The sequence below is a fragment of the Acartia tonsa genome, chromosome 10 (genome assembly GCF_053477335.1).
Source record: "Acartia tonsa isolate MP-2025a chromosome 10, ASM5347733v1, whole genome shotgun sequence".
Taxonomy (NCBI): Eukaryota; Metazoa; Arthropoda; class Copepoda; order Calanoida; family Acartiidae; genus Acartia; species Acartia tonsa.
The window spans coordinates 30995095-31019211 of record NC_137269.1 but is presented as its reverse complement, the minus strand read 5'-3'; the positions used below and the strand labels follow the sequence as shown (position 1 = coordinate 31019211).

The 24117-nt window shown below is 31.6% G+C and overlaps 2 protein-coding genes across 4 annotated transcripts in view; one reads left to right on the top strand and one right to left on the bottom strand.

The window, feature by feature from the left end:
• Positions 1–24117, bottom strand: part of RpL4 (ribosomal protein L4) — a 234087-nt gene that overhangs the window by 123803 nt on the left and 86167 nt on the right. The gene's annotated exons all lie outside the window — the stretch shown is intronic.
• Positions 1–24117, top strand: part of LOC145329878 (uncharacterized) — a 28903-nt gene that overhangs the window by 1733 nt on the left and 3053 nt on the right. The window contains exons 4-23 of the mRNA XM_080174326.1: positions 289–361; positions 722–766; positions 872–964; positions 1065–1186; positions 1294–1351; positions 3142–3206; positions 3275–3379; positions 3758–3851; positions 3944–4032; positions 4351–4461; positions 4536–4628; positions 5188–5229; positions 16343–16444; positions 16552–16645; positions 16917–17028; positions 17105–17172; positions 22100–22213; positions 22357–22443; positions 23919–23978; positions 24044–24078. Coding sequence (XP_080030452.1) covers positions 289–361; positions 722–766; positions 872–964; positions 1065–1186; positions 1294–1351; positions 3142–3206; positions 3275–3379; positions 3758–3851; positions 3944–4032; positions 4351–4461; positions 4536–4628; positions 5188–5229; positions 16343–16444; positions 16552–16645; positions 16917–17028; positions 17105–17172; positions 22100–22213; positions 22357–22443; positions 23919–23978; positions 24044–24078 — 1662 coding nt within the window. The remainder of the gene's footprint in view (positions 1–288; positions 362–721; positions 767–871; positions 965–1064; positions 1187–1293; positions 1352–3141; positions 3207–3274; positions 3380–3757; positions 3852–3943; positions 4033–4350; positions 4462–4535; positions 4629–5187; positions 5230–16342; positions 16445–16551; positions 16646–16916; positions 17029–17104; positions 17173–22099; positions 22214–22356; positions 22444–23918; positions 23979–24043; positions 24079–24117) is intronic.

The window sequence follows — 24117 nt, the reverse complement described above, 5'->3', positions numbered from 1 at the left end:
TAGGATCTCACTTACCTCTGAACCGATAGGGTTCTCCTTTACAATGTAGCTTCTAATAGGTCCATTGAAGGTTTATAACTACTTTTGGGGAGGGTACCCCAACCCTCCCTAGAAATTTGAACCCCCATCCCAAAAAATTATTTTTACTTAAAAAAAATTGAATTTAAATTAGGGGGGGGGGGGTCCTCTCTCCAACAACAATAAAATGACCGTCCCCTCCTCAAGTGCCCCTAGAGGCCTTTAGCAGCGTAACCGCTAGTTACATATATTTTGATGATTCTTTTAAAGTCGTGATGTTCAAGATGATGATTGTCCTCTTCCTGATTTATTAGATTTTGATGGAAAAATTAGATTCCTTGAGGTGAGTGATTCCAAACTGTGTTTTTTTTTCAATATCATACTTACAATAAGACATGACTAGCTGTTATTATGTAAAACAAAACAAATTGATGAAATAGTTTTAAAAGTATGTGTTTGGCCTTTGTTTTTTTTAGTTTGTGCATAATTGCTGGCAAAAATAAAACAACAATAAAATTAATGTGATGATTAAATGGTTAAAATGCATTTGTTACAAAAATCATGATGGACAACTACTGAAGATAATAAATACTTAAATTCCATTGCTTTAGTTTTATAAACCGAATAATTCTACTCACAACTTAGTGTAATGTAAACTGTTATTTTACTTCATTGAAAAATAATATGCTTAATTGTGATTTAGGAGTGTCCTTCATTGAACAGATATGCAATTCCTATACCGATACAGGCAAATAATTTCAAAATTTATAACTTTTTATTTGTCTTAACAAAATAAATATTAATATAGTTTTTAAAATATGAAAAATTAATTATTCTCTAAATTGTTCTTTAGCCCTATGGAAATGTGCCTCGTATATGTTGTGCAAAGGAACTGGGACCTAATCCAATTTGCTTTCCTAGTGATCCTTGGTGCCCTGGTTATGTGGTATAGTTTCTTATTGTCAATATAATTAAAAATCATAAGGTTAGCTTAGAAGAAGACAAATGCCTCAAGATATAAATAATTTATAACTCTTATCATTTAGCCTTATGATTATGATGATTATGACTATTATGATAATGGTGATCAAGAAGATAATACAGTTTCTAATGTTAGCTTTGTGTGTAACATTAACAAACTGAACTATGAATGTGTTCCTCTAAATAGGTGAATCTTCTTAAATTAACATAACAAAACCTATCATACAAAAAAATTTCTCTTATTCATTTAAGAAAAATCTTTTGTTCAAATAAAAAGAATGATGTAATATTTAGTTGTGGAAATGTGTCATCCCCTGAAACAAATAAGTTTTGTGGTTTTCAGCAAGATCAGGTAATTTAAAATAGAATTAAAGCAAAACCTCTAAATCTCTAAAAAGAAGGACTATAATTATTTTGTCTTATTCACAAAACAAAAAACAAAGTTAAATACTTAAAAACACCCAGCATATAACTTTTAAAAAATACACCAACTTTGGTCATTCTTTTTATTGAAGCAATAATAGATTTTAGTATAAACAGACAACTATCTGCTAACTTTTTCAATGACCTAAAACTATGCAGACGAGAAATAATTTAATTAAAAATTATCATTTCTGTCCAAACTTATGTAAAGTTTTTAAAACTACCATTATAAATTTCTCATAAATAGGCTCCTGACTATAATATTTTATTCATCTTTTTTGATTCCTTTTGCTGTATAAATTAACCTAGTTATTTGTGATAAAAAGGGTATTTTTCATATTGATGTAAATACTTTCTTCAAAATCATAATTATTGGGTTTTTGTGACATCTTGAGGGTGGCAAATTATCTATGTATATCCTTCTTTTAAGCAATTGGGTTATTGTCAGTTTTATTAAATCAATAGAAAATTTAAAAATCTTTTAAAACAAATGAACAGTTTTTACATAATTCACTATAGGTCATACCAAGACGTCCAGGGTTAGGGTAAAGGTGTGTTTCTTGTTCAAGCTTTACAACCTCTTACTTTACACCCCTCAAGTTTTTTTTTTAAAATACGTTAGATTACCCCCCTTGGACGTATGGAACCCTTCATTTTACCCCCCTTTAAAAGAAAGAGCTTGGGCGTCCTTGTGTTCACATTAGTTTACAATTTGCTTTATATTTTTTTGCCGGCACATTACTATATTTACATTTTTGAAAGATTCAGCTGATACCAACGACCCAACCCAAAGATGGTACAAGGTCGTTGAAAAAGGGAGATTGTTCAGGGAGTAAGGGAAGGGACAATGGATCGAATATTCAATTTTTAGGAGTCTCAGACTTTTGGTACTGGATTAAAGGGAATATGCAAGAATTTAGCAGTTTCTGACTGAGTTTGGGAAGTTTGAGTTTGAAATGCCGCTACTCCCTGTGTTAGTTTTGAATATAGCAGACGAGTATTGATTTGTTATGATATGGCTGGTTTTAAAAAGAAATTTCTCAAAAAAATATAATTTCATCGATAAAAACTTTATTGTGATGTTTGTGTAATATACATTCTAAGAACTCTAATCTAACAACCTATATTCAATTCTTGTGTATAGTGGTATTTAAAATCTAAAAATATGGGTTGAACAAGTTCCAGAGATATTTTTCTAGTAATTAATTACAGAATGGTTACGTCAGTCTGGTATACTGGTAATATAATTTTCAAATGATTGCATATTTTCTTGGAACTTTTTTCTTATTTTATAGTTTTCTAAATTTCATTAACACACCCTTTACATTTTCCTCCAAATTTTCTGGATTAATCTGGATTTAATGGCCTTTCTTTGAAAACTCTTAAATTGAATTAATTTCCCATTGTCCCCTCCCTTTTCCCTCATATTTTCACTAAGTTTTAATTAGATTTGGCCGTTGGTTTGGGTGCTAGATCGATTCCTACATTTTTAAATTTGCTAATTTGCTGAGATGCTAGATCAATTCCTAGATTTTTACGTTATAAATCTTACAAGGTTGCGTGATTTTTTACTTTAATGTTTTGTTATGAAACTGCAATAAAGTTCATTTTTTTTCCGGATATCCATCCATAATTTTTGTGCTTCGCTACTTATGGATGTTGTCATCCTTGTTTAGTTCTATTTCATGTTATGTTTATTTAATAATGTGTTGTCAATAGATTAAAGTTTGTTGTCAAACAGATCAAATTAAAGCAAATCCAATACAAAGTCTTCGTAAACCTAGGTAAATGTTTTTAGCATCATTCTAATTAATAGTTTTGATATAATATAACATAAAATTTTCATGTTAAGATTCAAAAATTCTGGAAAGCCTTATTCCTGCCAGGATAAAACACCATTCTGTAAAACTTGGGCAGCTGGAGGAGCATGTGATCTTGATAGAAAGTTTGGAACAGAGTGAGATATAGATTAATATTTAATATGTGTACTAATTATAAGTCTTTTGTCAAGTTAGCTCAAAAACTCTGCAATTTAAACTAGAAGACACAATATTTTTTTGTGCTACTGTTGAAATGTCTTCAGAATAAAAACTCTTCCAGTATGGGATAAAACTAATTAATGATTGATGAATAAAACAAGTTCTGAGCCATACTGAGAAATCTTGTATTGTAATATATTATAGACAATAATAATACATTTAGAATTGATTGCTACAAACTACAAACTAAAAATAATCATTTTATAATTTGTTTGACAAATTTATTATTCAATCACCTTCCATGACATATTATTTTCTCTTCGTCATTACTAATGTTAAAAAATGTTCTTATTCAGATTGTATGAAGATGGCACTATAGTTAAAAGCATTGATATGTTTAACTTCATGATGCTGACCTGCCAGGAGTCATGTGGTTGGTGTGGTGATAAGGTACAAATTATTAAAGGGACATTTTATCTTATAATCAAAACCAGTAAATTGGAAAAATAAAGTTTCCAGATACCAAATATTCTATGGTTCAGGAATGTGTAGATGAGTTGAGTGGATGTGAAAGTTTTGCTCGTCAAGGATTTTGCGATAGAGATACTTTATTTATGTCACATACTTGCAGGTCAGTATTGTAATAGTTATTTATTTATGGCATCGTATTATAAACAGCTTACCACGGATATAAAATGTACAATTATAAGATTAAAACCAGTTTTTCTTGCTCTGAGATGCCAAAGGCACGGGCTTAAAATCTAGTTTTAATCTTATGATTCTACATTTCTATATCTGTGAAAACAGGATAAAATATGATGCTATACATAATTTGTCAGCATTAGGGAGAACTGGTTTTAATCCTCTGAATATTATTCAGTTTGGAAACGATACTAAAAAATATATAAGTCTATTCGCAATTAAAAATAATACTTTAAAATCCAAATAGGGAAAGTTGTGGACAGTGTGGGTTTTTGAGTTCTGAAAATACTGAGGAGCAGAAGAGTAGTAAATCAAATTCTTATACAAATATGGAAGATTCATCATTTGATTGTGGCAGGTATATTTCAAAATATAATCATGAAATGCAAATTGATTATAATGATAAACATGATTAACCCATTCATACCAAAGGTACAAAGCTCTTGATGAACTAAGACAAACAGGAATAAGTGTTACACAGGATGAATTTCCAGATAAAACAGCATTAAATGATAAAGGAGAATGGTATGAAATTTTTGTTATCTCTTAATGGAAATTAAGCAAAGTTTTATTAAAAATTGATAAATGTATGCAAATAAATTTTGTAAAAGTGAGTGCTCAAAGTCTTTAAAACAAGAGTAGAACACTAATATTCGCTACATAGCTTACTTTCTAATTGAAAGCAAATATTAACAAGAAAATTTATTTTTAAAAATTAACGATTCCTGAACATCTTTTGCCAAATTCTTGTCAAATGCTCTGTTTAGTAAAATTGACAAAAGTTTACTTTTAACATAGTATAGCAAAGTTATAGTAGACTTTATTGGATATTAGATGCATTACCTATAGTTTAAGCAACAAGCAATGCACTAGCCCCCCCCCCCCCTCCTAGCCCTCAGGGGGCATAAAAATCCTAAAATTTGACCTAACCTTAGTTTTTAAAGAAACAACTAAATGAACCATACATACATCTTAGCTTTTGTGGATATAACTAACTTTTTATTTAGGAGTCATCTCCTGCCCCCCCCCCCCCCCACTCTCTTTATCATTTCTTAACTTTATTGAAATCTAAATCTTTTTAAAGTGATGGAGATAATACAGCAATTACTGATCAGATTAATGAAAGGTAAAGTAATTAAAAATAAAGAAAAATATTAAAGCTAATCACAAACGGTTTATTAGGGACCCCTTAAAAATAAGGGTATCTTTAGCCTTACTTTAGTTTAGGGGAGATAGTCTACCCTTAAATTTAGTAATGTCAAGCTTAGGTAAAGATTTTGATAGGAATACTTTAGCCTTACATAAACCTATCATATCAATATAAGGTACTCTAAGTTGTCTTCCTTTGCCAACCCCCCCTCCACATCTACCCTTTTCAAACGATTCCCCCCCAATGAATAGCCGCCATAACACTCACCATTCCCCTCCCCCCCCCCCCATCCCTTAGTGTTCTTTCAATTGGGGTTATATAAGAAAAGTTTCATTAGACTTAGAGGCGTTAAAAATTATCATGAGGCTGTATATTCTATTTTAAGTTTTCTACATTTTTTCCCTTAATCTTAATCTTGTTTTTACTAATTAAGAGATTTTTTAGCTGATTAATAAAAACTCTTCCTATCTTTTAAGTAAAAGATTTAGGAATCCCTATCATAAACCCCTCTCCCTTTATGATGCCCCAGCCTTATAAATCCTCCCTTTTCATATAATTCTCCACCTAGGTTTACCTAAGGGTGTTGTTAATTTATTAAAAAAAAATAATGAATAAAATTGTTTCTTAGCTTAACAATTTGATATATTTTTTTAACAAAAAATTTTGTGGATTAAATTAAACTTTAATACAATAGAAAAAAATCTTATAGAATCATATAGAACTAAAAGCATACTCTTTGTAATAAGTTTTAAATATAACTCTTTGTAGAATTTAATTTTCACGTCGCCATAGTTGTTCATTCAATTTAACAAAAAAGGATCAAAGATTCAGCACTTTTTCCATTTCAAATATTTGATTATGAGTCATGTGATTTATCTATATTTCATGTAGTGCCTGTATACCAAGCAAAGAAATCACTCTGTACAAAAAAAAATTTAAAATCTTTCTTTATAAATCTTACATCTTTAAAGTTTAGAAAAGTAGCCGCAATTATGTATAACAAATATAGGATGTATGTCTGTGTGTGCATGGGAATTAAATAGAAACTTTGAAGCTATTTAAGGCCATAATATTTTTTTTTAATTCAAGCTAAAAGAACGATTTGCTGTTTTTAAAAATAACCCAAAAAATGATGAACTGAAAATAGTTGCCGAATGTGTACGCAGTTTCCTGGGTGTTTCCTCATCCTAGCTCAATATTTACTACTAGCTACAAATCTTCAAACTTCCCTTAAAAAAATCAAAATTTGAATGTATAAACGATTTATACATTATACATTATAAATTTGAATTTTTTAAATTTTGATTTTTATTTGAAGTTTGAAGCTATTTTAGCTAGTAGTAAATATTGAGCTAGGATGAGGAAACACTCAGGAAACTGCGTACACATTCGGCAACTATTTTCAGTTCATCCAAAAAATAATAAGGAAGTACAGCAGTACTACAGTATAATTAACCAATAGATATAATAGAACTAGATGGTCAATCGGGATCCATAATTTGTGAGACTTAACCCTTAACAGTTGGGCCCCTTGCCGCACCTTTATCAGTAGTTCAATGCCCCCCCCCCATTATCTCAGCTCCTATTAAAGCTAGAGGGCTAAAAAAAATTGTGCATGTCCCCTATTTGATAAGGAATTTTCGCTTCCTCCACACTTTTATTCAACAACCTTTGTTTTTACATCCTTTTTTACTTAGGGGGGGGGGGGGGATCACCAAAAAAACATAAAAAAAAACTTTGGACAAAATACAGCTTTTTCGGAGATATATTTTTCATCCCCTCCATTTTATTTTATTTGGGGGAGGGTTTCCTGAACCCCATAAAACATCCCCCCAAACCTGTAGTAGTACATCCTCATCCTTATACTAAAGTAACAGGAAGTTTGTGTGTCTGTCTGTGTATCTGTACCAAAGGATCTCGCTAACTGCTGAACCGATTGGGTTCTCCTTAACAAGGTAGCTTCTCATAAGTCCCGAGAAGGTTTATAACTATTTTCTTGGGGGGTGGAATAACCCCAACGCCCCCAAAAATGAAAAATACCCCCCCCCACAATTTTTTTTTTTAATTTTTTAACTAAAATTAAAAATGATGATGGGGGGGCACCCCTAGATATACCACACTTTTCTGGGATCTTGCTGTGTCAAGTATCAACTGTTGGGAATATCAAAGGATAACTTCATGCAAAATTTGAGCCGGATCCGGCCAAAACCGGCCGTGAATTTTATGAAAAACCGGTTTTTTCCGGTTTTTAGTGGGTATCTGTAAATCGATTCAGCTGGAGCAAAACCGGTTGGAGGTACAAAAAATTTTACATCACATGAAATTTAGCCAATGCAATTGCCTACAAAAAAGTACTTCATCATCAACTTGATTGAACAACTCTTTCCCCTCCTAAATGTCCATTAAAACCTCGGAAATGGCAAAAATCGCCAAAAATCACGCCTTCGGCCCACAATGCTGAATTTTCACCAAGTGAAAGTCTTGTGTCATTATCTCTTATGAGAAAAAAGTTATTAATTAATTAAAATTTCAAATTGTGATTTTTTGATGGATTTCTTTGATGAAATGACAGGCCGGTCAATTTTTAGGCCATTTTTTGCGGGTTTTTGGGCCGTCACGCCCAAACGGTTTGAGATAATCTCACGGGACCTTTTGCCCAACCTAAGTCTGGTTATTTGTGAGGTCTAGGAAAAAAAATCAGACTTACGCAAAAGATTATAATTATAATCTTTACACAGAAAAATGGCACGAGGTGAGGGTTTTAGGGGCCAAAATGAGCCGACCAGCGATTTTAGACGGCGCGCAGCGACGTCGTGCTTCAAAAAACAGCAAAAAATGGCCTAAAAATTGACCAGCCTGTCATTTCATCAAAGAAATCCATCAAAAAATCACAATTTGAAATTTTAATTAATTAATAACTTTTTTCTCATAAGAGATAATGACACAAGACTTTCACTTGGTGAAAATTCAGCATTGTGGGCCGCCTAGACTTTATATTTGGTGACCCTGGGGTGACGGGTTCAGTTCCCCCCACACCCCCGAAGTGGGCATACTTTTGAAAATCACGTTTTTTCAGTTTTTCCCCTTAAAGGAGGGGAAGGAGTCGTTTTAGAGACTTCAAGCATCTTTTTGATGTTAAACAACTTTTTGAGGCGGACATTTCTTTATTTATGTTTCATTCGCCTCCGGCTGACCGTTTAGCCGGTATTTGCCGCCGAAGGCGTGATTTTTGGCGATTTTTGCCGTTTCCGAGGTTTTAATGGACATTCAGGAGGAGAAAGAGTTGTCCAATCAAGTTGATGATGAATTACATTATTGTAGGCAATTGCATTGGCTAAATTTCACGTGAAGTAAAATTTTTTGTACCTCCAACCGGTTTTGCTCCAGCTGAATCGATTTACAGATACCCACTAAAAACCGGGAAAAAACCGGTTTTTCATAAAATTCACAGCCGGTTTTGGCCGGATCCGGCTCAAATTTTGCATGGAGTCATCCTTTGATATTCCCAACAGTTGATACTTGACACAGCAAGATCCCAGAAAAGTGTGGTATATCTAGGCAAATCCCCCCCAAAAAAAATTTTTCTACCCAACAAAATTTTTTTTTACTTTTTCTTATAAAATCTAAAATAAGATATTGGGTAATCAAATTTGACTCCCCTTCCTCAAGTGCCCCTAGAGGCCTCTAGGGGCATAGCCGCTAGTAAGAAATATAGGTATACAAGTCAATTTCAGGTTCCATGTATAATTCTGAAGTCCTGATCCTCCAGGCATAGATGTCCAAAGAGCGGGTGAAGTGGGGATTAACCCCCTCAAACAATTTGAGGAGGGATAAATACCCCCCCCCCAAAAAAAAAATTTAAAATCTCTAACAAAAAATTTTTTTGCACGCTTCCAGTGCATTTTTAGTACTAAATATTTAATAAAATTTAAATTACCCCCCAAAAAATTTTACCCCAGGAGTAAATTTGGGGGTTGGGGGTAAACAAAATTTACCCCTGCAAACAGATTTCAGTTGGGGTAATTACCCCCCCAAGCAAATTTTACCCCCAGGGTAAAAATTTTAAGGAGGTTAAAAAAAATTTGCGGCACGCTTCGCACGCCATTTTTTCCCCCTTTGACAAGAAAAATCTTTTTAGTGAGTGTGGAAGGTCACCCCTTTTCCAAAAAAAAAATTAATTTGAAATTGAAGACAAAACATTTTTTAAGAGGGTCACCCCATCCCCAGAAAAATTAAAAGTGGAAGAAAAAAATATTTGTACCAGGGGGTGTGGGAAGTCACCCCATTTCATGGAAGAAAAATTTTAAAATGGAAGATAAAAAAATTTTAGATAAAATTTTTTTACGGGGGTGTGAGAGGTCACCTCACCCCCAAAAAAATTCAAAAATAAAAGAAAAAAATTAAAAAATTGAAAATGGGAACCCAGTATTAGTGTCGGACTGATTATGACGTAACAAAATTAGCCAATGATTGGCCACTATGAATTTTACCATTGGTCAATAATGTCCTCTCATTGGCTAATTTTTTTTGTTACGTCATAATCAGTCCGACACTATTACTGGGTTCGAAAATGGAAGTTAATTTTTTTTTAATTTAAGGGGGTTTGGGAGGGTACTCAACCCCAAAAAAATATAAAATAAAAGAAAAGTATTTTTTAAAAAATTTAAGGTGGTGTTGGAGATCACCCACCCATGAAATAAAAAAGTTGAAAAATTAACAAAGGGGTTTGTCTTATAGGAACTGCTTTATATGTATAACAGAATTTGATGCCAGATAGACCATCTAGATCTTAAATATCTATTCATTGGTTGTCAAAGGTGTTTTAAAACAAGTTAGAGAAGAAAGAAAAATTACCTGCTTTCTCATACCTTTAAGAATACCTTAATTTATTTAGGTGTCCCTAACTTTTAATGTAAGCCTACCTTAAAGTTTTACTAAAAACCTTACATAAGTTTCCTAAGTAACCTTTATCAACCCCCCCCCCCTTCCCCTCTCTTCTCTCCTCTACCTGCTTTCTTTCCAATTAAGTACCCTTTAGCTATACCTAACTCTTTATGTAAAGCTAGTCTAATCCCCTCCCCCTTTTCAATGCCCCTAACTCATATATCAACCCTTTTGATCCACTTCTCCAAGCCTTACTTATGAAAAATAAAGGTTACCTTAATTAATTTTAAAATAATAAGAATTAAAATTCTTTCATATGCAGACAATTTGATGTCGACTTTGTGTGGATTATTTTTAATTTTACTACAATAGAAAAAAATTATAAGGCAAGATCTTATAGAAATAAAAGCTACTCTTTGTAACAAACATATCAAATTTGATAATATGTGACTCTTTGTAGATTTTAATTTTAACATCTATATAGATGTTCATTCATTTTAACAAAAAAGTACATAGATTCAACACTTGCTTATTTCTAATATTCGATTATGTGTCATGTGTTTTACCTATATTTCACATGGTGCCTATACCAAGGTAAGAAATCACTATATAACAAGGATGACAACATCCATAAAAGCGAAGCTCTGAAATGGAAGGACAAACAAACTTAAACACTTGTAGATTGTCAGAACTTAATTAGCAGAATATTAATGCATCAGTACAAAGAATATTGTAAGTAAATTTGTTGCAAACTGCCTAAATGGATGATACTGTTTAAGGACATACTAACATTTTTGGGACTTGTTTATAGAGATGCTTTACTTATAACATTTTACCTTGTTGCATAAGAAATCAGTTTTCAAAAAAATCTGAAGAATCGGATAATATTAATATACAAAAATTTGTTGTCAAAAAAGTTAAAAATCGACATGTTTCAAATGGACGTACAGACATTCTGGTATTGATTATAGAGTTTCTAAATTGTACTTAACTACTACAGGAATCATCATGCAAAGTTTGGAATCGATAGGACAATTCTAACCTGTTTAAACTAACGAAAAGAGCTAACTCTCTGTGATGAACGTACGGAATTATAGAAAAGCTTCGATTTTAAAAAACGTTTTTTAACCTAACTTAAAAATCTAACATCTTTAAATATTAGAGGGGTTGTAGCTATCATGTATAACAAAAACAGGATGTGTGTCTCTGTGTGTGGGACTTCTTAAAAACTAATGAAGGCTATAATACTTTTTTTTAATTTTTAAGCTAAAAGAACAATTAGCTGTTTTAGATAATAACCTTTAAAAAAATATTCTACAGAGAAAGTACAAAAGTATAGTATAATGAACCAATAGATATAGTAGATCTAGATGGTAAATCGGGCCCAACTTAATAAGGAATTTCCAAAGAGTTATCTTTATCCCAAAAAAAGTTAATTATTTAAAGATGATTTCTTATATATGTTATGTTGTATGCTTTACATCATGTGAGGGAAGAAATTTTTTAACCATATGATTAACCTAAGCAAAGGCTTATCCTAAGAAAGACTATTTATAGCTGATTCATTTTGCGAATGATATGAAAGGACCAAATTCTGTTTACTTTCTAACCAATATATGGCAGATTGATCCTCCCCTGTATTCCTATTGGCTGAATTTGGGAGTATGTATCTATATTATACCTTTTAATAATTCTTACTTGATAATTTCTTTATTGGTGTTCCTTTATTTCTTCAAAACTTGAATGACAGCTTTAAATGACTTATTTTTGATTAAAGTATTTTTTGGCAATGCTTCGCCTATCTATTATTAAGTGTTGATTTAGGGAAAAGAACACTGAAAACTTTTTTTACTATGCTAAGAAAATTGCTAATAAAACATCACATGTTTTATTTTAATAGAGAAAGAGGGGACAATGGGCTATTTATTACTAGCTTATACCAATAACGAAATTAATTATTTTTAAATCACAAACATGGTTTTCAGCTTTATTACATTTGTCCCCAACATTTCAAAATAACATTTCTTATTTGTTGGAATAACAACATTTTGAAAATTTGATTGGTTGTTTCATTAAGTTGAGTGTTCAAACGTTTCAACACTCAATTTTAATTTACAGTAGGTGTATTTTTGTGTATCATCATTGGGGCTGTACATTAGTCTACTGGCTTTTGTCTTATCCCTGCTAACTTTATACCTGAGCTTGATCTTTAAATCATTTCAATGGTGCACGGGGTGGTTTAGAGCACCATTGAAATGATTTAAAGATCCAGCTCTGATTTATTTCATTTGTCCCCAACATTTTAAAATAATGTTTTCTTATTCGTTGGCTTAATAACTTTTGGGACTAGTAAAATTTGATTGGTTGTTTCATTAAGTTGATTGTTAAAACGTTTTAACCATAAATTTTAATTTACAGTAGGGGTATTTTTGTGTATCATCATTGGGGTTGCACATCAATTTATTGGCTTTTGTCTTATCCCTTTGGATGCCTGTTTTTTTAACCTTTCTTTGTGAATCTAATAACTTTTAAGTTTGAGGGGTAGCTGCTATTTTAAATAACAAAAATAGGATGTTTGTCTGTGAGCTGGGACGTCCAAATGGGGGGGAGGGGATGTAAACCCCCCCTCCCCACCTTCCCCCCAATAAATTTAGGTGTTTTTAAATATGGCTACGGCATATAACTAGGAGTTGAAAAAAACCTTTTGAACTCTACTCTAAGGTTTTTTGAAAAGATTTTTTAATTCCGACCATAAACAAAAAAGTTAGCATTTTGGGAGTTTGTGACCCACCTCCCATTTTCTGTGGGGGGGGGGGGGTGGAAAATATTCCTCCCAAAAAGTTGTATTTTGTCCTAAAATTTAAAAAAAAAAATTTTTAAGCTAAAAGAACAATTAATTTGCTGTTTTTAAAAATAACCAATTAAATTCTATTTGTTTGGCTTTAAGATTGCTTTTTTTTATGTAAAGTTGTACTTGTCATGAAAACCATACATTAATTCGTAAGTACTTCTTGTCAACCCCCCTTCCCCTCTCCTAACATTTCTTCTTTTTGAATTTTTACCTGCTTTCTCTCCATTTAAGAACACTTTAAAGGAAGCCTGCAAGAAATACCATGCTTTAACTGCTGAAATACTGCCACAAGTAGACCCAATACCCCAAATTTGAAGCCTTCAGCTTCTATAACAAAAAAGTTCTAGACATTTTAAAATGACATTTTATGTACAATGAGAATTTTGAAAGAATCTCAATGCTAATGTTAGAAATTTTGAAATTAAACTACGTGGCCTAGAAACAAAATTATAAGCTTATTTTTGCCATAAATTTCGGTTGCCAGTAACTAATTATATTTTTACAATAAAAATACCCATTTTTATAGTCAAAATCATTAAAAAAAATTAAGTTTTACTTGCGTTGTACCGAGTGTACTGTAGCCAATCAGAAGGCTGAATCAGCTAAGCAACCAATCACAGCTGAGCTTGTTTTAGTTTTCCCCTTTGTTTCCGCTATGATTTTCGTTCACAAATGCAATATAAATCGAATTTTTTTCATAGATTTTGACTATGAAATGTGGTGTTTTTATTGTAAATATGTAATCAGTTACCGGCAATCTAAATTTCTGACAAAGATAAGGTTATAATTTTATGTCTAGGCAACGTAGTTTAATATTGTTTTTTCTTTTATTAGCATTGTAAATCTTTCAAAATTTTCATTGTACATGAAATGCTATTTTGAAATGCCTAGAACTTTTTTGTTATTGAAGCTGAAGGCTTTAAATTTGGGGTATTGGGTCTACTTGTGGCAGTCTTTCAGTAGTTAAAGCGTGGTATTTCTTGCAGGCGTCCTTTAAGTATACCTATTTCTTTATGTAAGCCTTCCTTAAAGTTATACTTACATTAATTTCTAAGTAACCCTTGTCTACCCCCCTTCCTTTCTTTATTGTCTACCTGCTTTCTCTCCAATTAAGAACCCTTTTAGTATACCCTATCTTTTTATGTAAGCCTCTCCTAGTGTTTCTTCATTTTGAATTTTTTTGGTTAAATAATGAAGTTAATTTAGAAAGTTTATGCTGAAGTTTTTTATGCATGGAAACTTTAGGCAGCTTTGAGAACCTGTTTTCCTTGAATTTTTGAAATTTTGAAAATTGTGTATTGCAGTTAAGAAATTTTGTTTTGGCTTATTTATAAAAACGTTTCCTAGTTTTATATGTATGGCTAAGCTTAACTAAAGTGTATGTAGCCTTTCTCAATGTAAAATTTTGGTAAGCCTTATAAAGTAAATTAAAATTAAAATAAAAATCATAAAATTAATGTTTTATGGACCAAAGATTTTTCAAGTTTACTAAAGTAAAAAAAAATGATTTAAGAAAGATCATGAATTAATAGTATTATACTCATTGTAATAAGCTTTTTTATATGTCTCTTTGTAAAATTTAATCTTAATAATCTTTTTTGTTGTTTATACATTTTAACCAAAAAGGTTTTTTAAATGTTTAGCATCTGCCCATTTGATTATAATTCATGATTCGGACCATGCTAAGCAAATTGCGAATAAAAAAAATTATCCTTTACAAAATATTTTGAAGCAATTCTTATAAATCTACTATCTTTAGAGGGGTTTATGTATCTTTAGAGCCGAAAGATAGAATGTATGTCTGTGTGTGTCTGGACTAAGAACTGCGCATGAAAACAGTTTGTTTTGTTTTAAAAAGTTTTTTTAAAGCAAGAATAACAGTTTCCTTTTTTTACAAATATAACAAATATAAGAAGCTTCCATGAAAAGAAACCGATTTATTCCAGAAGCTAGCGAGATATTTTAGACACCCTTTATTATATCTCTTTTTAATGGCCCTCGAATTTTTTACACTTTACTTTATTTTTAAATTTTGGCGTATATTAAGGAACATCTATGAACATATCTTTCATTTGTAAGTAGAGGAAATCAGGGATCTAAAGGGATAAGACAATAGTAGATAGATTGATATTCCGTCCAAATTGAATTTGGGGATGCCTAGGCAAAATTTTTGCATTTTAATTTTTACACCCCTCCCCCCCCCCCCCCAACATAAAAAAGCTTGGACGTCATTGTCCTGTACAATTAGTTATTGAAACGGTTGGATATTAAGATTAATAAACATACCACTTAAAATTTTGAAAAAAGTCCCAACAGTTATTAAGCTATTGAATAAGAAAACGTTATAATAAAACTTTGGGGACTAATGTAATATTTTAGAAAGCCCAATGACCCCTCCCTTCCTGGGTTGAATGAGAATGTGTACTTGCTTTCTACCTGACTTAACTAGATAAGATACCTTTTATATTTTAAGTATACCTAAGTAATTTTATGTAACCCTAATTAAATAATTAAGAAATAAAATTTAAAAAAATGTGAAAGACAAGTCTTAATTAGAGCAAAGTTTTTTTTGTCTACATAAATAGAAAAAAAGAAATATTATAGATAACTAAAAGTGTACTCATTGTAATAAATTTTGAATTATGCCTCTTTAAATGTAGAATGAAATGATCACATATATTTTGTTGTTCATTCGTTTTAACAAAAAAAATAATTTGCAAATGTTTAGGACACCTGCCTATTTCCAATATTTGAATATGATTTGTGTTTTTTATATATAATGGGGGAGGTTAATTTACCATATTTTCTATTAAAAAAATCACCCTATAAAAATATTTTTAAGTAACCATTCTTTATAATTAGAAAAATCAAAAATATCTTTAAAGAGGCCTTAGATGGTTACTTGCTATTATTTATAACACAGATAGGATGTATGTGGCGGAATTTACAAGGAACCGTGCTCAAAAACTTTAAAAAGATAGGAATATTTTTCCAAAATTTTAGTTAGAAAAACAATTGGCTGTTTTAAGACATAACCCAAAAGGTACTCGTATATCATCAAACCTGCTTTTTCTTGACATAGCTTAATGTAACTAAGAACAAAATAGGAACCCCTAGTAAACTTTATAAGGTACCTTAAACCTTTCCTAAGTCTTACTTGACATTACTACATTTAGGAATACTTAACAATAACTAAGAAACTCCAAAGGTATACTTAACTAAAAGCTTACATAGGCCTGACATAAGAAAATACCATTAGGGACACTTATCTTCGTTTGTGATTCTCACTATTATTGATAAGAATCTATTGAGACAAGTAAATGCAAAAATTTAAAACATATATATTTTTTTTAGAAACCTTGAAGATGATGGAAACGATGACATTGATGATACAACCCTAGGGAACACTGATAGTAATGCTACAATTAATTGTGGTCTGATAATCATCAATGATAGGTAAATTTAATATTACAGTTTTTATTGTATATGTTTGGTTACTGTTAGGTACCATTTTTTAGTAAGCAAATAGATTTAATAATTGAATGAAATGAGCAACTTTATAGGTGGATGTTGAGTGCTGGTCACTGTTATGATCAGTTTCAGATTAATGCCGATATAAGGGTGTCACAAGTTAGAGCCTATCTTCCAGATTATAAGGTTTATTTAATTATACATTTGATTAAGGGTATTAAAAAACCTAATGCTTAACAATTTCACCATAAATCTTAGTATTTGGACTCTACATGCTTATGTATTCGCAACAACATAAAAATATTGATTATTAAATCAATCTTCTTACTTAATCTTTATGAAGAATTTTAGCAGAGTAAATCTGAAGATTAATGAATTTGTAATAAATATACATATTAACACCATGTACAGTTAATAAAAGTATATTTTTGTAGATAATAAGTTAGTTAATGTTTAGGAGTTTATTCTGCAAAAGCGGGTTTTTGTACATCCTGGTTATAAATTACCTAAACTTTATAATGATATTGCACTGATTGAGCTGGGTAGAAGAATAATCTTTGACTTTGATGGTAATTATTTCATTTAATTCTAAAATTATTTAAATCAAGGACAATTAAAAGTAACTAATTATCAAATATTTGTTAGTTCTTGGAGACACACCAACTTGTTTGAGTTCTAGTTTTGATTTTGATGAAAAAATAGCTGCTATAACAGTAAGTCATAAACAGGGACTGCTATTCAGCCAATTAATTCCAATTGAAATTGCTGCAAAATTTGATATTTTGTTGGGGTAAAGTTGGCATATATTTTTTTTTCTTCATATAACTGAAGGGGAGTGGGTAAGAAGAGGAGAAATAGCAAAGGGGTTTGTGGGGAAATTTTCACTTAGAATTGTTTGTCAGAATCATATTCCCTTTTCCCTGGTCATAACATTTGTGTACAGGTTTTAAATATTTATTATTTACAACACTAAAATAAAGCAATAAGAAAATATACATACTATACAAAATAATACCCATTTTTATAGTCAAAATCATTAAAAAAAATTAAGTTTAACTTGAGTTGTACCGAGTGTACTGTAGCCAATCAGAAGGCTGAATCAGCTAAGCAACCAATCACAGCTGAGCTTGCAGAAGTTTCCCCCTTTGTTTCCACTTTGATTTTTGTTAAAAAATGCAATTTAAATTGAATTTTTCTCATAGATTTTGACTATGAAATGTGGTGTTTTTATTGTAAAAATGTAATCAGTTACTGGCAATCTAAATTTCTGACAAAGAAAAGTTTATAATTTGGTGTCTAGGCGACGTAATTTAATATTGTTTTTTTCTTTTATGAGCATTGGAAATCTTTCAAAAGCTCCATTTTATATAAAATGCTTTTTGAAATGTCTAGAACTTTTTGTTATTGAAGCTGAAGGCTTTAAATTTGGGGTATTGGGTCAACTTGTGGCAGTCTTTCAGCAGTTTAAGCGTGGTATTTCTTGCAGGGTTCCTTTAAACAAATATGATTGAATTGTGTTAAATCTTAAATGTAATCTACTGTAATAAAAAAAAAACTGTTAACAAATCAAACCATTTTTTCCATCCTTAGCATAGACGTCCAAGGGGGGGGGGGGGTAATGGGGCGATTACCCCCCCCAACGATTTTATGGGTGCCATAGGCACCCCCAAATTTTTTTTCATTTTACCCCCCCCCCAAAATAAAAATCTATGATCAAAAAATTTTTTGCGCGCTTCGCTCGCATTTTTAATACTAAATATTTAATAAAATTTAAATTACCCCCCCCAAAAATTTTACCCGGGGGTAAATTTTGGGGGGGTAAACAAAATTTACCCCTGCCAACAGATTTCAGGGGGGGTAATTATCCCCCCAAAGCAAATTTTACCCCCGGGGTAAAAATCTTGAGGGGGGGAAAATTTAAATTTTATTAAATATTTAGTATTAAAAATGCGCGCGAAGCGTGCAAAATTTTTTTTTATCATAGATTTTTATTTTGAGGGGGGGCTTCGCGCGCCATTTTACCCTCCCAAAAAGCAAATTACCCCCCCCTTAAAAAATTTTACCCCCCCCAAAATAAAAAGCTTGGACGTCTATGATCTTTAGAAAAAAATACTTTTGAATAACTAATTGTTTGAATTATATTATTAACTTTTGTAGAAATGAATTTGAAGGAAGTAAGGAAAATCATTTTGTTTAAACTGTTTTTAAAGTATTTTTGAATGGGGGGTCAAAAATATACTTTGCCACATTTAGAATAAGACTGCAGGGCCTAAATTTAAATTAGGCCCCCAAGTTAGTTTTTTTTGGGATTTTAAAAATCATTTATTATAGTGGATTAGGTAATTTTTACTAGGGTTGGGCCGGATATCCGGTGTGGCCGGATATCCGGCCATTTTCAATATCCGGCCGGATACCGGATATTGAAACTATCCGGCCGGATATCCGGCAATATAATCTTTTATATTTTACAACAAAAATCTCTGTTTTTTTAAATCTTAAATGGCTGTAATTTTCTTATCATTGAAGCTAGAAGAAATTTTTTTTTCTGAATATGTTTATCTTTATGTTAATTTTATATTAGAAATCTCAAAACATAAATTTTGGCGGTGGCAGCAGTACTTGGCAGCTGCCAGCCGCAAACCAACGGTTGGCAGGTAAACGGCAACGGATTTTATGAAATTGTAATAAGTCATGAAGATATATAAAAAAGCTTAAGTTTAAAATTTGAAATCTTCAAGTAAAAAGTTGCGGTCACAGAAACCGTTTAAAGATTTCTGGAGACCTGGAGGTTCAGAACTTGCAGGATTATACCTGGAACCTGAAATCGACTTGAACATCTATATTACATATGAGGATGTACGACTATAGGATATTTTAGTATTAGATAACATGAAATGCTTTGTTTAAGTAAAAAAATATTTTTACTTTTTACCTGAATGACCTTACCAGATTTGCTGGCATCCTGTGCCCGCCAGGAAGAAGGCATTAAAAAATTTCAACTCTTAGTTATGTTTCATACCCATTTTTCGAAAGTCACTCAGTTGTAGCCCTTTACCTTTTATACACAGAAAATGGGATAGAAAAAAAACAGAGGGGGGGCAGGCATTTAACGCCACCTCCCCGCCCATCCTCCAACCGTTAGGGGTTGATATTACATATTGAGGGTAGTAATAGTTAATTAGATTTATTTGCTATGGAGATTTAATAGTTACTTAGTTTTTAAGTTTTAACCTTAATTTTATCCTATAATATAAAGTAGTAAGCTTTTTTTTGTCTGTAGCGAAGGATCTCGCTAACTGATGAACCAATAGGGTTCGATATGGTTCTCCTTTTTAGGTCCCAGGGTGGTTTTAGTCCGTTTAATTTTTATAAAAAAGTCGTTGTAAGGTTTTAAGTTATTTTCTGCACTTTCATGTCCTTTCTAATATCCCTAGATACTAGGGACGCAGCCGCTAGTACAATATAAAACACCAGTTTATGAAGAATTTTTTTGCGGGTATAATCCCTTTCGTGGCAACGCCGTTTAAGGAGCGATTATTCGTATTTTCACAGTAGCTTTCCTCCTATTTCTAGCCCCTCGCAGGGGACTCTAACCTTGCGGGGCAATTGCCAATTGCCTAGCCCTGCGGGGCAATCACCTAACCAAATATAACCTAACCTAACCTAAAATAACCTATTAAAAGCAATTTTAAAAATACAACGAATCTCCCCTTAAGTTGCGTTGCTACGAAAGGGACTATATCCTTTTTTGATACTTTAATATGTAGTAATTTGGCCGGTTATCCGGCCGGATATCCGATAATTTGACCGGATAACCGGATATTTGCCGGATATCCGGCATTTGAAATCAGCCGGATATCCGGTATCCGGTATCCGGCCAAAAAACTATCCGGCCCAACCCTAATTTTTACCCCAGCCGATCGATTATTTATTTTGTGGTTAAATTGTCGCTTATGGTTGCATTTTAGTAATTCACTCTATATGCATAGCATACAAAAACAATGTACTCTGTTAAATGCAAATAATATTTTTTCTTAAAAAATGAATTCAATAGAGAAAATTAATAAATGAAAAAAAGTTTAATGGCCAATTATAGTTGTAATAATATGACTAATCATAAGACCATATGAATTAATTGTTTCCGTTTTTTCTCTACCAATTTTTTCTCTATATTTTTACATTAACCCATTAGTGCCGAGCGCCACTTTTATGGACTGATCGAGCTGAAAATCTCAGGGAAGCTTTATAATGGTAAAAACGGAATTCCAATTTTTTTGTTTTGCTCTGGTGGCGTGCACAGGAAAGTTGCAGGAAAACCCGGTTCGGCGCGAGTAAAGAAACCGTTCTCATCAATAACCGTTTTTGGCATTTTTTGGTGCTTTCCCCCGGCATTAAAGCCCGTTTTCGACCTAAATACCCGTTTTTTTGGCCCAAAAAGTTAAAAATGTAATTTTTGAACGCCCAAAGTGAGATGAACACTTTTTAAAACTACGATACGATCTGTAATTGAAAACTACATAACCTCATGTAATTGATAGAGCTACAAGTAAGATACAAAACGATTTATATCACATTTAGTGTTTTGGCTATAGTTGCCACCCTTTTCAGTTAAAAAAGCCCTTTTCCTGAAAGTTTTAAAACTTTTGATATTATATGTGGACGGGTATCTTTACTCGCGCCGAGCAGGGCAATAAAACTAGCGGGTATCTTTACTCGCGCCGAGCCGGAGCTATATAGAACGTAAAAAAACGATAAAAAAATCATATAAAAAATAATAATTTGAATAAAACGAATTCACAAATGAATGTAGTTGCCAATAAACTTTAAATTTCACGAAAAAAATCACTAACTTTACTTCATAAACAAAAAAGTTAGGAGAGGTATTTTAAAATCACCTCGTTTTTCTTGGTTTTCAAATTTTGTTGAGCTATACCGGCAAACGGAAGTAAGCAAAACTGCCTGCTCCAGGGGGAAATGAAAACCAGGGTAGTAGAGGGGGGATTCATACTGAGAATGATGCAATCCTAAAACTGAGAACCGGTTTTTTTCGGCATTTTCTGGAACCGGGCTTTAAAAGCCGGTTCGTCACTAATTGGTTAAGGAAAATAGAATAAATTGGGGGAAAAAAGGTACAAAGTTATTTATCCAGAAACCATATAAAATGGTGCGGATACGCGTAACAAAAATTCTCTGTAATTTTTAAACCCCCAAAATTTTTTACAGGGAAAAGAGGATAGAATTATGCAATGAAGAAATTGTCCAAAATTTCTTATTTACCCGTCCCGGTTATTTCGTTAACAAAAATGCAGATTATATAGCTGAACGATATTCTTAAATCAATGTATTTTACTTTCATAAATATTTTTTATTTGTTATACCCAATCAAGGGCATAGTAGAGTGTACAAATGAAAAGAAAGGAAGAAAAAAGCAATTAAAATTGAAAAATGCTTCCGCTTTTGTAAAAATTACCCAATCTACTATAAAAAATAATTTTTAAAATCCCCAAAAAAACTAACTTGGGGGCCTAATTAAAATTTGGGCCCTTCAGTCTTGTTCTAAATGTGGCAAAGTATATTTTTGACCCCCCATTCAAAAATACTTTAAAAACAATTTAAATTATCAGACCCATTATACTTTAGGGATTTGGAGTAACCGAGGAAGGAACATCTGGAAAACTTGGCACTGTTAACGTCACCCTTACAAACTATCAAACATGCAATCAAGATCTCAGCAGTTATGTTCAAATTAAAACTGTAAGTTTAAAATGCTTGAAAAAGAAATCTTTGTGTTTTTTTTCTAAAATTATTACAATTATATCTGTATTAAGCATTTAGATAAGGTATGCCAATCAGAGGAAATGTATTATTGAATCTATTTATTTTAATATCTGTTATAGAATAAGAGAGAACAATTTTGCGAAGCCATGCCTTATGGAATCTTGGATCAGAATATCTGTGGCAGAGGATCCCCTCTGTGCAGTTTGGTAAGTAAATGATATAATGCAGGCTACGCCATAAGAAGAGACAAAAGTAATAGATATAGTATATCTAGATAGTCCATCTGACCCCATTTTTCGTCAAAATTAAAAAGGGAATTTTTGCAGACAGATCTGTTGTTTACATTTTGTTTTTTACTAGATACAGGCAACAGAATTTGAGACAAATTTATTCAAAGATATTATTATTAAAAAGATAACTTTTTAAAAAAGAATTCCATATCTAACCTTATATATGTTTGGTCATATGCTTCACATTATACAAGGGAAGAAATTTTTAAACAAATTAATTTACCATAGAGAAAATAATAAAAGAGAGGAATCAAGGTATTTGGAGGACTAAAATAGGCAGTGGGCCTAGAGGCCTGTTTTGCACTAATGCCGCGGTGAATTTCATTATTATTCCACCACATTAAAAAATAGGAGTACTTTAAAAATAGATTTGTTTTGGATTTTTTGTCAGTAAAGGGACCAATCCTTAGGGCTAAATAACATCACTATAAAATGTCAAAGTATTTTTAAACCCATACACATAAATAAAGATATTGTCAAAATGAATATTATCTAGGAAAAAACGTACATATCATTACAGTTTATACATTAATTTAGATTATTTATTTTTGAAATATTTTATTTTATATGAGTTACATTTAGCCTAATTATCATGTATGTATTTGAGGTAGGACTACTAGCGCCTCTAGTGGCAGAACTATTAATTGTTATTAATAATTATTTGAAAGTTTTATTATGTTAATTAGATTTAAATATTATACTTAAGCAAATTTTAAAAAAATTAAATTTTCGATCATAAAAGGCGAATCCTCCAATTTTTGACCAAACCAAAACCGCACCTGGCTGTTTGTTTTTTGAGAACAATTATTTATTATTTTCATCCACATTATAATGAAATGCAAAAAACCGCGTGCGGTTCGTCTGCAAAATTTGTATACATTTTTTGGGGATGGGGAAGTATTATTTTACAAGGAAAAGGGGTGAGTATTCATCCTCTTATTCTTTTTTCTTATATAATTTACCCAAGAAAAGCTTAATCCGAAAATATGCAACAATCTATAATACAGAAGAAATGAAAAAATGATGCCCTTTTGTAACATAATATGTACTCAATTTCAACCAATTAGATTTCTTGTATAATCTTTTGGTATTCTCCTATTGGTGGAATCAGACAGTATGTCTCTTAAGTAACTCTATTACAGAAGTGGACCAACAATCAAAAATTTTAGTTTAAACTTTAAAAAAATGTGACCTTTAATTTACAGTCATTTTATATAATGTCAGGAATGAAATCTACTAGTGGCATTAGTTATTCAAGATTCCCTGTTCCTGAAAAGGATAAACTGCTTACAAAGACAAAACAATCAAAAGAATAAGTTTTTAATTGATCATATAATTGATGATTTTTACTCATAAGTTTCCTTCTTTATTAATTCTGAATTCTCATTAAGGGAGAAAGAGTATACCCTGGATCCTGTAAAGGTGATAGTGGAGGTCCAGTAGAAGTTGAGGTTGTATCATTATCTAATATAATTTTGGTTTATGTATTTTCTAATGATTAATGACTTTATAATAGGATAATGGAAAACGGACACTTGTTGCCCTAGTAAGGTAAATTGTTTTCCTGTATGCCTCTGATTCATTTCTTTT